At 41.3% G+C, this 15,163-nt stretch overlaps 1 protein-coding gene across 9 annotated transcripts in view; it reads left to right on the forward strand.

The window, feature by feature from the left end:
• LIMS1 (LIM zinc finger domain containing 1) overlaps positions 1-15,163 on the forward strand; it is a 157,993-nt gene that overhangs the window by 111,118 nt on the left and 31,712 nt on the right. For 3 of the 9 annotated variants that reach the window (XM_058684631.1, XM_058684628.1, XM_058684626.1), the window contains one exon: positions 10,474-10,525. The exons of the other annotated variants lie outside the window; for them this stretch is intronic. Coding sequence is in view for 1 of the 3 variants with exons in the window: in XM_058684626.1 (XP_058540609.1) it covers positions 10,474-10,525 (52 nt within the window). In the remaining 2 variants the exon portion in view is untranslated. The remainder of the gene's footprint in view (positions 1-10,473; positions 10,526-15,163) is intronic. 9 annotated transcript variants of the gene reach the window in all.

A 15,163-nucleotide genomic window follows, 5' to 3' on the forward strand; every position in this document is an offset into this window, starting at 1 on the left:
CATCAGCCTCCTTACAGTCTTGAAGATGTTTAGTAAGTGAGAGCTTACTAAAGGTTAATAGAGGCTCCTTTATTCTCCTCTTTTGTTTCTTGAAGACTGAAACAGAAGTGTGTCCTTTGTTTGCCTCTTTCCTGGGTTAATACCTAGCGTGAAAATATAAGAACCCAGGTTGACTGGTCCCCAGACATGCCCCTGGTACCAGAGAGTGATCACAGGAAGGGATTTCTGCTCTGTACCAGGTTGGGGGGGAGGAGGGGAGTGCCATATACTCTTGCCCTGAGTTGAACCTTGAGTCCATTTGTGGTCTCTGGCTTGGAGACACAAAGAGTGAGGTCGACTGTCTTGAATTCTTATCTAGCTGGCCATTTTATTATGCTGGACTTTTATTTTATAATCCACTCCTCCCTTCCCTTTCTAGTTTCAAACACAAATCCAGTTGTTTTAAGTGAGACAGATGCCTCACATTGGATAAAGGACCTGATGAGGTCTAAGAACAATCGATTAAAGAGTCCTGATTTTGTCCTCTCATATCAGCTGTGGTTCAGTCTGGATCCAGTCAGGAGAGAAAACGCCACACAGTATACTAAAACCTTGGATTGCAAGTAACTTGTTCTGCGAGTGTTCTGTAAGAGCAAACATTTCTAATAAATTTTAACTTGATAAATGAGTGATGTCTTGGAATACGCGTAAGTACATGATGCCAAACATCACATGATCACAACTGTACCAGTGGTTCTTGAAATTTGCTTTGATATACAAGTGCTTTGGATTACAAGCATGTTTCTGGAAAGAATTGTGCTCACAAACCAAGGTTTTACTGTAATTTGAATGAGGAAGGTTTCACAAAAAGATAAAAAGAGTTATTAACTCCAGTAAAGGTTTGCAGTAGTAAGAGGTTGACTAGTAAGAAGCAGAGAGAAGGCTAAGAGTGTGGGAATAGCACCTCTAAGCAGCGAAGAGCCCTCCTCCCCACCCAGGACTCACCGCGGATGGGAATAGCAGAGCAGTTGCTACAGTGCTGCCGCAGTGAAACATATGTTGCTAGAAACCTGAACTTGTAGGAGACTCTCCCTGCAGGGTGCCACAAGGCTCTCTACTACAGAAGTGCTAAGAATGGGAGCGGTGGGCAGTGTAGTGGTTGGAGAGGCAGGGCTGGGTGGTCAGTGTGCTGTGGGCTGCCACACGCTGCAGGAGCCAGAGGCCCCCCCCTGCTGCAGAGCCACCAGGCATTGCCACCAGGAAAGCTGCTTGCCACTCACTGCTTCTGGCTGCCATGCACATGTGAGCTGGGTACTGAAGAAACTGTATGTGCTGCCAGAGGCTGGACCTGAGAAAGCCCTGCCCCCACCTACTGAGCTTGCCAGGAGCTGCATGCAAAACCCTTTCCTCCAGTCAGTGTCTCCAGCGCCCTCTGCTGAAAGGCCTCCGGGCCAGCAGGCTGCGGAGAAAGCACTTTCCCATCATCAGCACACCAAAGATATTCCAGTAATCTTCCATCAGGAAATGAGGAATCTGTCTGCAGTCATAATGATCATACCTTTATGTTATTACTGCTGGATTCATAGAGTATGTCTCCTTGAGAAGAGGTAAAGGAACTGAACATGAAGCTTCCTACCTAACCTTGTAAACTGCTTTCAAAAACCCAGACTTAATTCTGTGACAGAGAATAGTAAGCTCCATGGGGAAAGAGAAGAGCTGAGGACAGGAGGCAGAAAAAGAGGAGGAACATGCCAAAGACACCTGGGAGAAACTGAAGCTCAACCCGTGTACTAGGTAGCCTTACAATGACACCACCAGGTGCTCAGGCCTCCTGTGACCTTACATCATTTCCACATCTTTTGATTATACATATGGGAAACTGTAAGTCATGGTAGCTAAAGCAGTTCCTTGTCTTTCTATATGAACTTCACAGAATTTGAAGTTAAAAGAGAAGAATTACCTTTTTAAAGTTAGCCAAATAATTTTCGGTTCTTCTCTTTAATTCTGTCCAATATTTTCAAATGTTGTTTAATGTAACAAAATATACGTGAAAACATGTTCTGTGTTAAAAATAAATAAAACAACTGAAAATGAAAGATGTAGATTTAAGTTTGAAAGGGTTGTTTTACCTTGAGTACAGTGTGGGTTTTTTTCTGTCCTTCCTTACTGAAATTCTCATGGTTTTCTTTTACCTTATCACTCGTGTGAAGCTTATTCACAGAGTAAAAACTCCCATTGACTTCCTGTCCCATCTTAACTGAAGGTCAGTTCAGTGAGACATCCCAGCTGAGTCAGAACTAAAATAAGAATGTAATTTAGAGCCAGAAAGTTGGGTGCTGATGGCCACTCCAGCCATATAAGGTGCCCATGGATTCACTGAGGGATTTCCCTGGTAAGCTGGACATTCTTTTAGTCAACACTCTTAGCTAAAAATACTGTTCTGTATTTGAAATAAAAGCCTTTCTCAAATTCATCTATTTTGGTCAGGACACAATGTATCATTTTAAAAAGATGTTTGGGGTGAGAATATGTGTTAGTGGGTCACCATACGAGTAACAGGGAGAAATGATTTGGATAATGGAGGAGCTGCTACAGAGACATTTTCCAGTGAGGATGTTTAAAAAATCAGAGAAAAATTGCCTAACCTATGAAAGAGAATTTTAAGAAAGTTTTTTCAGTTGACCAAACACTCTGCTTACTGAGCAACCATGGGGATCTAGCGAGAGAAAGTTTATTAGAAAGCTTATAGGTTTCAGACCGCAGTGATGATATCTTGTTAAGAGAGTTCTCTTTACTGACAAGAAAATGTCACGCTGAAGTACATACTGATGTTACACTGAGTTGTCTTGGGTTTCTGGGGATGGTGGTGGCTTACCAGCACCTCCGTAGCTCTGTTGTATAGCAACTTTTCACAAAAGGGCCACTTTGATTATTGCCTACTAAGAGGGTGCTTGATATGAAGACTCCATGGAAATTTTCACACTAAAGGGCTCATGGTGTTCTTGAGAGAAGAACCATCTTTGCAGTGTAGAAAACAATGTGGAATCGACTGAAATCTTACCCACTTGAGCACTTGTACATGCTAAACAATTTAGTACAGGCTAGAATGCTCACAGGAGGCTTCTTAGAGAAGACCTTGAATAGAAATTTGAGGACTGGGCAAGTTTTGGATAAGCAGAAAGCAGGGGAAAAGGGGGCAGTAGTATTCATCCAAAGAACTTTATGTCCTTTTAGGTTTGTGTCTTTTTATGTCCAGTACTAGGTATGTTTGATACTATTAAAGATAATTCTGAACAATCACTATGCAACAGTCTTGCCCTTATTTACAATCATGTGTATATATGTATTTTACAAGGAATAGAGATCAACATATTGCAGTGCTTCTCTCTAGATGGCAGGTCTTCTAGATGAGTGGGTCTTCTGTGCCTTTTATAAATGTTCTGTAACAAGCTATGTTGCTTAGGGGCTGATGGGGGTGGAGAAATTCAACTTGCCAAACAAAACAGTGCAACCCAGTGATCCTGTCTCAGAGTGCTCACACTTCCATACACATGGGGCTTCCGGAAGCTGAGGTTGCCCGTTCACGTCCTTTGTTAGTTTTCTGTTATTACTGATTTTGCCTTGTTGCCACATCTTCTGCCACTTTCCCGATCTAGTTTTGAATTTTTTTAATGTTCGTTTATTTTTTGAGAGAGAGACAGAGTGTGAGCAGGAGAGCAGAGTGTGAGCAGCAGAAAGAAAGGGAGACAGAATTCGAAAGAAACAGGGAGACAGAAGCAGGCTCCAGGCTCTGAGCTGTCGGCACAGAGCCTGATGTGGGGCTCGAACTCACAAAGTAGGAGATCATGACCTGAGCCGAAGTCGGACACTCAGCTGACTAAGCCACTCTGGTGTTCCCCCTCCCAGATCTAGTTTTGTATCTTTCCTTCTCTAGTGGGTTGCTCTGTGGGATGGGAGTGTCATCATTACTGCAAAGACAGGGTGGCTGGATGCAGGCAGCATGTCAGCACTGTTACATCTGTACCCAAGAGAGAAGGGTGTCACGAACTGTCTTGAACTCTGTTGGTTTTTCTCTGCACGTGGTCCAGAATGTCTCTTAATAAAGTAGACCTGTCAGCATCAGAGTGTAAGGGTTAAATTGTAGTGTAGGGCTAATGCATAGCTTGAGAGATAACAGCTTTATGTTGACACTGTAGCTTGAAAAATAACAGCTTTGTTCTGACCCTGAAGGTCAAGAGATAACAGCCTTGCTTTACTCTTGTAAATTACTCTTGGTACTCTGGAAAATCTACTCTTGTAAATCAGGCTTCACCAACAAAGGAAACAAAAGTTCACAGAAAAGAGCATCAGGGGCAAGGTCAAGGAGATCCACTGGTTGCAACTTAGGGGCAGAAAGTCTAAAATAGTCACCTCATCCGGCAACCGTTTCTGACTTATCTGGGAACTGTTTCCAACTCATCTGGGAACTGTTTCTCTGTTCTATTCCCAGGTAATGATAAAACTATGTGATCGGCTTTAAAAACTCTGTACCCCGGCTGTTCGGGGCCGCACTCTGATCAAGAGTGTTGGTCCTGATTGGTTGGCCTTGCCTCTCATTGCAATAAACTTTGTTGTGACTGTCACTGGTGCCTGTAGCATTCTGTTTCAGGAGTCGTGTGGATGCAACAAGAGTGTCATGGAGAAAGGGGAGAACACTGTGAGTTCTCATTCCTGCATCTTCCCCAGGCTCCCTGTGCCCTCTACATGCTGAAGTTTGTGGATGGGTTGGTTGGGTAACGTTGGAAAACTTCTAGAGATTGTCCAGAGAGAAGTACTTCCCAAGAAGTAGTCCACTAAGTAGGTTGTTAATACTTATTAAATTTGTTAAGATTGAGAAACTGAACTATAATTTGCGATAATTTGTGCCTGTTGCAGGCAGAGTATTTCTGAGCTGCAGAGCACCTTTGGGACCTGTCTTGTGCCACAGAATCCTCAGGGTATGGAGGAGAGCCTGTGGCAGCTGTCTGCCTGATGGCTCCTGAGTAGTTGATTCCTCTGTTGTGGGCTTCAAGAATAAAACCAGGGCCCTTCCAGACACCAGAGAAAGAATTTTTACCTCACCCACTTTCACTGGAAACAGTGTATTTTTTGATTTTAGGACTGAAAGTGTGCCTGCTAGTGTGCTTCTTGGAAATTTTCAACCAGAGACTGTTTCACTCATTTTCCTTTACAGGGATATAAATACACTTCTTCAAATATCACAACATTTGGGGTGCTCTAAATCTTCTGTCTTCAACAGCACAGAGCTCTTTTAGGTGAATTTCATTTCAGACGGTGTTACAATCACATGCAAATAGCTTTCTCTTCTGGAGTCCCAGCCTCAGGATCTCTGCTGGACTGCTCTGAGTACTTGGGATGAGCAGGAGGTCCTTTAAGTCTGTTCTTTCCTCCTGGTAGGTGATAACAGTGTTCACTTAGTCTCTTCAGTTCTTTCTAAAGTACAGTAACAAAGCTAAAGATGTTCTCTGCTTTGATTGTAATCAGTAATCAGCACCTGTGCGGGCAGGTAACAACGCCTTTCTTCTTTGAAGTTAGTTGAAAACACGTCTTATTTCTTTCTCACTCTCTTGCCCCTGTTGTAATAAATGCTCTCTTTTTGCTTGTGCAATTCAGAATTAGGAAACAATTTTAACAGACAAGAAAAATGCTATGTTAATTGCAACTCCTGTATCCTTTCTGGCCAGCCGACCTTTGTCTCTTTCCTCATTGACTGTTGAAAGAAAACACAGTGCATTTGTCCTGGTCTCTGGGAAATGAGAAAGAACTTTCCAGCTCCATTATCTTCACTTGCATGTCACGATTGTTGTGTTTTTAATAGTAGGGGGAAAATCAGATTAAATTTTCCATTTAAGTAGAATAGAGAATCACAGTGAAAATAATTCATTTCGTCATATGGTAACTTAACCGGGCTGTCTCAACAATTTGAATACCCCAGAATTCATGGAAGCCTTTTTTGTTTTGTTTTGCTTTTGTTTTTAACGTTTATTCACTTTTGAGAGATGGAGAGACAGAGAGAGAGAGACTGAGAGTGCTAGCGAACATGAGTCCAGGAGGGGCAAAGAGAGAGGGAAACACAGAATCTGAAGCAGGCTCCAGGCTCTGAGCTGTCAGCACAGAGCCCGACTTGGGACTCAAACTCACGAACCACGAGATCATGACCTGAGCTTAAGTCAGACACTTAACTGACTGAGCCACCCATGCACCCCAACTTGGAAGCCTTTGATTAAAGTTGAAGAAGCTACATTCTAGGAGTTGTTATTGCCAAGTGCTTGGTTAGCCATCCACATCTTCACATCTGTCTATGGAATGGTGTAAAACATGTAAATAGCACTGCCTTTTTTTTTCTGTATTCAAGTCCTGTGTTTTAGAAGCAATTGGTCAAAATGTTCAGCTTCAATTTTAAAAACCACATAGATGAGCTACGTATCTGGTAGTGATATACATAGTTCAATTGTTGCTATCTGAGAGAATTTTAATTTTAAAATGCCAGTTATTAAAAAGTTGGTGTTGGGGCGCCTGGGTGGCGCAGTCGGTTAAGCGTCCGACTTCAGCCAGGTCACGATCTCGCGGTCCGTGAGTTCGAGCCCCGCGTCAGGCTCTGGGCTGATGGCTCGGAGCCTGGAGCCTGTTTCCGATTCTGTGTCTCCCTCTCTCTCTGCCCCTCCCCCGTTCATGCTCTGTCTCTCTCTGTCCCAAAAATAAATAAAAAACGTTGAAAAAAAAATTAAAAAAAAAAAAAAAAGTTGGTGTTTAATTCTGGCAACCATGCTCATGATTGTATCTAGGATTTAAGTATTTGAGCTCCTGGATATAGCTACAATATTTTTGTGTGATGTCCCTCAGTCAGTTATTTATCTCGGGCTAGGCAGTATGTCAGGGGTGGAGTTTGGGCTGAAATCATGGAGCTCGCTGGACTGGTAGGGTCTGAAGCACGGCAGCACTCTTTACTGAACACTGGAGTGGTCACCTTAACATAAGATATGTTGTGTGTAGTTTAGCATCTAACAGACTGTTACATGCACTCCACCAGGGTCCTAGATCCTACCTGCTGTGGTCTGAATGTTCATGTCCCCTCAAAATTCATATGCAAAAATCCTAACCCCCAAAGGTGATGGTATTGGTGGGTGGGGCTTTTAGGAGGTGCTTCAGTCATGAGGGTGGAGCCTTCATGAATGGGATTAGTGCCCTTAAAAAAGAGGTCTCACAGAGCTCCCCAGCCCTAGCCACCATGTAAGAACACTGGTGAGAGGATATGAATGAGGAAGAGGGGAGGAGGGCTCTTACCAGAACCTGAACATGCTGGCACCTTGACCTTGTACTTTGAGCCTCTAACACTGTCAGAAATAAATTTATGCTGTTTATAAGCCACCCAGTCTGTGGTATTTTGTTATAGCAGCCCAAATGGACAAAAACACAGCACAGTAGATCGCTCACAGATGATCAAAAAATGTTGAGTGTAGGAAATATGAGTCTGTCTACTCTGGATGGATTTAAGGGATGTTTAGGGTTCAGACATGTCCTGTAGGGTCTCCCATAGACCGTAGTCATAGTCCATAGGCCATAGTCAGGTTATAGAACCTTTTGGGAAGAACCCTTAAGGAATCATGGGCCTCAGGAAACCCTAGTTCTTCAGCAGAAGCCACCTAACAGGCCCACTATTCAGACAAAACTGGCTTTTGGGTATTTTTTTTAAACAGCCTCCTGCCCTGTTTCAAAGACTATTTTGATGCCACTGAGGTGGCAGTAGTACTTTCCATCAAAAGCATTCAGGTAAATATTTTTCTCATTGTTACAAACACAATCTAAAAAGATTGTTTGCATTTCTTAGACATTATTAAATGCCAAAAATGGTTTAAAAGTAACAAAATGCCTGGATATAAAACTTAAGCAGTGGTGTTTATTTGGCCTGAAATGACCTCCATGTCCTCCTGGAAAAATAACCATGCATTTCCCTTAGCTGTGTTCTGTTCTGTTATTAGCTTATAGCTGGAAAAGAAGTGATTAACCAGCTGATTCCCCTTTGCAGTCCTTTTGGGTGAATAGTACCACCTGACCTTGCAGTGGCCTCATAGTTACTGATCCTTACTCAGATACAAGGGTGCACAGACAGCCCTTTTCACTCAGCATCTCCTTATATGCTTGAATAATGGAGAATCCATGCATATCCGTATATCGTTTGCCTAAGGACATTGTATACTCATAGAAACAGGCTGTGACTTGTATTCACTTGTTTATTCATTTGGCAGGCACTTCTCAGATACCCCTTAGGCCTGTTGCATTATGAGCACATAGGAAAAGTTCCATATGTTCAGACATGATGTAAAATAATGAGGATAAGCAAACAGTAGAATGATGTGAGCAATTCCTTTTTAAGAAGCGACAGACCTTAATGGAAAAGCTGCTAAAGGAAGAGTAGCCCATTGCCACTAGCCCCTACAAACCAGACCTCATTCACACTTTTGGGGGCAGGCACGCTAAGCCTTCCTGGTTGGCTTTGACCCTCACTGTGTCACTTCCTTTGTTGCTTCAGTAGAAGTAGCATGTATAAGGTTCAGGGAATTTCTATGCAAGAATCAACTGGTCAGAGTCTTTTCCTCCCAAGGACAGGCTCATAGAAAGGAGATGTGGGATAGATCATTGGCTCTGTCCTGCTCCATGTTTTCCTTCTTTAAAACTTCAGCCTCCCTTCTCCCTTGCAGCTGTCAGTTCAGATATTCCTTGGTGATAAAAGAAAGGAAAGGAGGAAAGAATGAGATGTGGCAAAACTGTAAACAAAGAGAGCCACAAGTCTCTCAGCATCCATTTAAATAGTCATACTGATTGATTAAATAGTTTAAAAATATTAACATTGTACATGATACCTTTGATCATAAAACTGACTCATACTAAGGTGACTTCTATTAAAGTTTGGATTTACTGTTTGGGTATTTGCTATGTGCCAAGCACCCTCATTAACATAGTCCCAGCTGGAAGTAGAGGAAACCAGAAAAAATAGAAGGTTTCCTACCTACTTTACCTTAACACGGTATTTTTTAGATAGCATAATTTGAAGAGATAAGGGAAGTTTTACTAAATTTCCAGCACTAATCTGATTTAGCAGAAAGACACCATGGAACTGACTTAGTTGAAGGTGTGGAGCAATTATTAATTAAATTATCAATTAATAATTATTTAATTATATTAATAATTATAATCACTGTAGTTGTCATTTTATATATCTCTATAGTCTTTGAATTTTTTTCCCAAATACATGTATTATTTTTCCCTTCTTGTCAATACAGTTATCTGGTAGACTGAAATTTGACTTATTTTTTGTGCTTATCTGCACATATATATATATATATATGTATACACACACACACACATATATATATATATATATATATATATATATATATAGACTTACTACATATACATAATAAAAAGTTATGCCTGCACACCTGTTAGAACAGCTACAACTAAAAATAATGGTAGCAGCACCGGGGCACCTGGGTGGCTCATTCAGTTAAGCGTCTTGGCTCAGGTCATTTTCTTACAGTTTGTGAGTTTGAGCCCAACATCGGGCTCTGTGCTGACAGCATGTAGCCTGCTTGGGATTCTGCCTCTTCCTGTCTCTCTGCCCCTACTCCTCAAAATAAATAAACTTAAAAAATAATAATAATGGTAGCACCAAATACTGGTGAAGATGTGGAGAAATTGACTCTCTCGTATATTGCTGAGTTAAAGTGCTATAACCACTCTAAGAAAATAGTTTGGGGAGGGTACTGGATGGCTCAGTCAGTTAAGTGTCGAACTCTCGATTTTGGCTCATGATCTCACAGTTCGTGCGTGAGACTGAGCCCACATCAGGCTCTGCGTTAACAGCGCTGAGTGTGCTTGGACCGCCTCTCTCTGCCCCTCCCCTGTAAATTAGGTAGGTAGGTAGGTAGGTAGATAGATATAGATAGATAGATGGATAGATACAAACAATAGTTTGGAAGTTTCTTAAACATATTGAATGTACATTTATCGTATAACTCAGCAATTCCACCCTTGGACATTATCCCAGAGATATGAAAATGTTTATTCACACAGGAACTGATATAGCTTTATTTACAGTAGCCCAAAACTTGTATTCACTTGTTTATTCATTTGGCAGGCACTTCTCAGATACCCCTTAGGCCTGTTGCATTGTGAGCACATAGGAAAAGTTCCATATGTTCAGACATGATGTCTGAACCTTCACTGGGTGAATGGTTAAACAAACTATGGTATGTCCATACCATGGACAGCAATAAAAAGTTACACACTGTTGATATATATTAACAACTTGGATCGGTATTATGCTGAGTACAAAAAGCCAGCCTTTGAAAGGTTACATACTATTATGATTCCATGGAGCTGTCTTAGTTTGGTTGGCTATGACAAAAATATCATAGACTGTATGGCTTAAACAACAAATATTTATTTCCCAAGGGTCTGGAGGCTGCGAAGTTCAAGATCAAGGTACCAACAGATCCAGTGTCTGGTGAGGATCCACAATTTTTTTTTTAATGTTTATTTATTTTTGAGAGACAAAGAGAGCTTAAGTTGGGGAGGAGCAGACAGAGAGGGAGATACAGAATCTGAAGCAGGCTCCAGGCTCTGAGCTGTCAGCAGAGCCTGACACTGGGTTTGAACTCACGCACCATGAGATCATGACCTGAGCCAAAGTCAGATGCTCAACCGACTGAGCCATCCACATTTTGCTACCTTTGGCTGTATCCTCACATGGCAGATAGAGAATGATCTGTGTCTCTTCCTCTTCTTAAAGGATGTTAATCCCATAATGAGGGATTAATGCTCTGCTCTTGACCTAATTTAATCCTAATTACCTCCCAAAGGTCCCACCTCCAAATACCATCACATTTGGGATTAAGCTTTCAACATGAATTTTGGAGGGACACAAACATTCAGTCCATAGCAGTAACATTCTCCAAATTATAATGACATAAATGAAAAACAGACTAGTGGTTCCCAAGGGCTAAGAGATGGCAAGGTGTGGAGAAGGTGAGTGTGACTATCAGAGATAATATGAAAGAGATCTTTGTGGTGACAGTATTTTGCTGTATCTTGATTAGGGGCAGTGCCCAGGTGGTAAAATGACATATATGTAATGTATATACACACCTTGTGTTAATGTCAGATTCCTGGTTTTGACATTGGACTGTAATCACATAAAGTAACCATTGGAGAAACTACGTAAAGGGTATGAAGAACTTCTCTGTACAATTTTTATAACTTCCTGTGACTATAATTATTTCAAAATAAAAAGTTAGAACTTGATGGCAGATCTTCCACATTATCTTTAATTCCTTAGCAGGTAAGAGTCTTCATTGTGTCTGTTCATGAACCGAATAGTGTGTGTTCACTATTAGCTTTTTTTCATAGTTCTGCTTTTCTGTCTAGTAAATATAAGATTAATTCTTATGAAGTTAATAAGATAGTTACATTTTTAGATCTTCTGACTCAAAGTGTTTAGCAGACTGGTAGCTAAATTGCTGTCTCACTGTTTTCATGGTTTGCCAGATGAAGTAGATGGATTATTAACCCTAGTTCATTCAACAAATAATTACACACACCTGCCAAGTGGTGGCTTCTCTTGATGATGCTGGGGCATAGGCATGAACAAAACAAAGTTCCTACATTACTGGAGGTTACATTTCTAGCATGTGAAGTGAGATGAAAAGAACATAGAAAACTTATCCTCAGATCCCCTGGAAACTGAACTGAAGGAAAGGGAAATCTCTAGGACCTACTTCAGCGTCCTGCCCTTAGGTTGGTATCGCCAATAGCATTACCTCAGTGGGCAGAATATTTGGATTTAATGATGTTTCTGGTAGGAAAATGAACATGATTTGCAATCATTGTACCTAGTATGGATTAAGAGCTGTAAGCATATTGTAAACAAAACAAACAAATAGCGCCTAATATCTTCTTTCCTTAGACATAGACAAATGTATCAGTTACTGGAAACACCCATACAGTATAGATTTTATTTTATTTCATTTAAAAAAATTTTTGTTTGCTTATTTTTGAGAGAGAGAGAGCAAGAGAGCGAGCAGAGGAGGGGCAGAGAGAGAGGGAGAGAGAAAATCCCAAGCAGGCTCCACACTCAGCACAGACCCCAACGCAGGGCTCCATCCCACAACAGTGAGATCATGACCTGAGCCAGTATCAAGAGTCAGATGCTCAACCGAACGAGCCACCCAGGTGCCCCTGTTTAAAAAAATTTTTTTGGCTTAGTAGGTTAAGCATCCAGCTCTTGATTTCTGCTCAGGTCATGATCTCATGGTTTGTGAGATTGAGGCCACTGAGAGTGCAGAGACTGCTTGGGATTCTCTCTCTCCTTGTCTCTCTGCCCCTCCCCCATTCCCCCCACTCCTAAAATAAAAACATGAACAAAAATTTTTTTAAATTTTTTATATAACTGTCCTATATTTTATGCAAGAAGTTTTATAGTTTTAGCTTATGTATTTTGGTTTTGGTATGTGTGTATATATATATTTTTTGATGAAGTATAGTTGACACTATTATATTAGTTCTGGGTGTAGAGCATCATGATTTTACAACTCTATAAGCTGTGCTATGCTCACCACAAGCATAGCTACCATTTGTTACCATATAAGGCTATTATAATACCACTGACTATATTCCCTGTGTCATAGCTTTTATCCCTGTGACTTACTTGTCCCATAACTGGAAGCCTGTACCTCCCACTCCTCTTCACCTTTTTTACCCATCCCCCCCCCCGCCAACAACACTTCACCTTTTTTACCCATCCCCCCCCCCCCCATTTAGCAACCATCAGTTCTCTATATTTATGGGTCTGTTTCTGCTTTTGTGTCTTTGTTCATTTGTTTTGTTTGGCTTTAGATTCCACTTATAAATGACATTATATAGTATTTCTCTTTCCCTGACTTATTTCACTTAGCATAATACCCCCTAGGTCCATCCAGGTTGTTGCAAATGGCAAGATCTCATTCTTTTTTATGGCTGAGTAATATTCCATTGTATGTATATGTATATGTATGTGTATATATACCACATCTTTTTTTTTTTTTTTATACCACATCTTCTTTATCCATTCATCTGTCAGTGGACACTTAGGATATGTCCATATCTTGGCTACTGTAAATAATGCTGCAGTGAACATAGGTGTGCATATGTCTTTTCAAATTAGTGTTTGTGTCTTTTGTTTTAGCCATTTCTGACAGGTATGAGGTGATACTGTGATTTTGATTTGCCTTTCCCTTATTATTAGTGATGTTGAGACCTTTTCATGTGTCTGTTGGCCACAGGATAGATTTTATGTAGAGGTAAAAAACAGAAACATTGGAGGCAGATGTCTGGATTTGAATTTGGGATCTTCCACTTGCTAGCTGTGTGACTTTAAGCAGGTCTCTTAAGCTAAGAAGGTGATTCTTATTTATTATTTATGCAGGAAAAATTAACTCTGAACGCTAGTTGTAAATTGGCAAAGTGGAAGGATTATCGTTGAGAACACAGTGGCAGTGGGGCCCCCTTCCTTCTTTTTGACCATTAAGCCATTGTCTAGAATCTTTTCCCTGAGGAGGGCAAATCACCATGTTTGTGGACTTGGTCCCAGTAAACTGAGATAGAAAAGTTTAAAGATAATTAAAATAAAGATTGATTTTTAGGAGTGTCTTAGATAAAGTAGAAATGTAAATAGAAGATAATCAGGTTAAGAGGGAAGAGGTATTCTGGGCAGGAGGCATGGTTCCCCTCTTTCTATTGTGCTACCCCTAATTCGGTGGCATTGTGTTTCTGGTCTCAGAGTCAGTGTGTGTGTGTGTGTGTGTGTGTGTGTGTTCATGCCTGCTGCCTCCTCTATTCTACGTGGTCGTGATAAAGTTAAAAAACTTTACATGTTTTATACATGTTAAACCATGAGGCTGTTTCTTTCCTCTTTAAAAATGGTGAGTCTTGGGATGCCTGCGTGGCTCAGTTCGTTAAGCGTCCGACTCTTGATATCAGCTGTCTTGATCTCAGAGTCATGAGTTCAAGCCCTGCACTGGGCTCAGCACTGGGTGTGGAGCCTACTTAAAAAAAAATGGTGAGTCTCTTACTCCGTCAGCCACAGGCTTGGGGTCTGAGCAGGAGCCATAGCCCCACAGCCTTTAAATTTCTGACCTGTGCTCTGAGATCATTCATTGGGTTTCAAAGTGGGAAGACTAGATCTCATTTTCTGCTTCTGTCTCATTTTGTGCTCACTACTTAAATCTTTTGTAGTTAACTTATTTTGCTCTCCAGTGAATATGTTTAACTATTTTCTGACATGGTAGTTGACAACATAGGCTCTAGAATAAGGTTACTTAGATTTAAATCTTGACTCTCCCATGTACTTAATTATTCAGCCTCCTTACACCTCAGTTCCTCATCTGTAAATAATACCTACCTTATAGGGATGTGATAGTACTTACAAATGCTTAGGTAGCATTATTTATTGTTATTATTTGGGAGTCTCAGCTGCATTGTGTCTGTTTGCTGATGCTTTCATGGCTCTCATCTCTAGTGAGACCTCTGTTGGTCAGTGTACCTTTTACCTACTCTCTAGCTTTTCTTTCTCAAGTGGCCCTTGGTACCTTGATTTTGGTGAGAAATCGAGCACCTAGGTCTCAGAGGAATGGGCCTGGAGAAAGGTTCTGAGCCCCTCTATTGCCCGTGGCCTTCATCATCACCCTCCTCATCTGTAGCACTGCTACAAGACAACAGTACTGTAGACTGACTATTGCAGGAATGCCAGCAGCATCCTTAGCCATGATAAAGGCTAGGATTAGCTGGGGGTTTCTAACTAGACTCTCGCGCTTTCCTATTTCTTCTTGTGTCCATTCATTGAACACATCATCCAACTCTTGCTATGTACCAAGTACTAGGATCAATGAAAGTCCAAAGTAGCTCCAAATCTCAGGGACTCACAGACCCCTGGGGGATGGCAACCGTGGGTATACCTGGCAAGCATGCCCTGGGCATTACAACGCCCCATAGAGTGTGCCAGCTGCATTTGGCCTCAGTGGGGAGCTTGTTTAGGAACAGAATATCTGGGGATGTTTTACAAGAAGCACAGTGTTCGTGTGGTTGATGCCTGGTGACAGATTCCCCAGGA

The sequence above is a fragment of the Neofelis nebulosa genome, chromosome 9 (assembly GCF_028018385.1).
Source record: "Neofelis nebulosa isolate mNeoNeb1 chromosome 9, mNeoNeb1.pri, whole genome shotgun sequence".
NCBI lineage: Eukaryota > Metazoa > Chordata > Mammalia > Carnivora > Felidae > Neofelis > Neofelis nebulosa.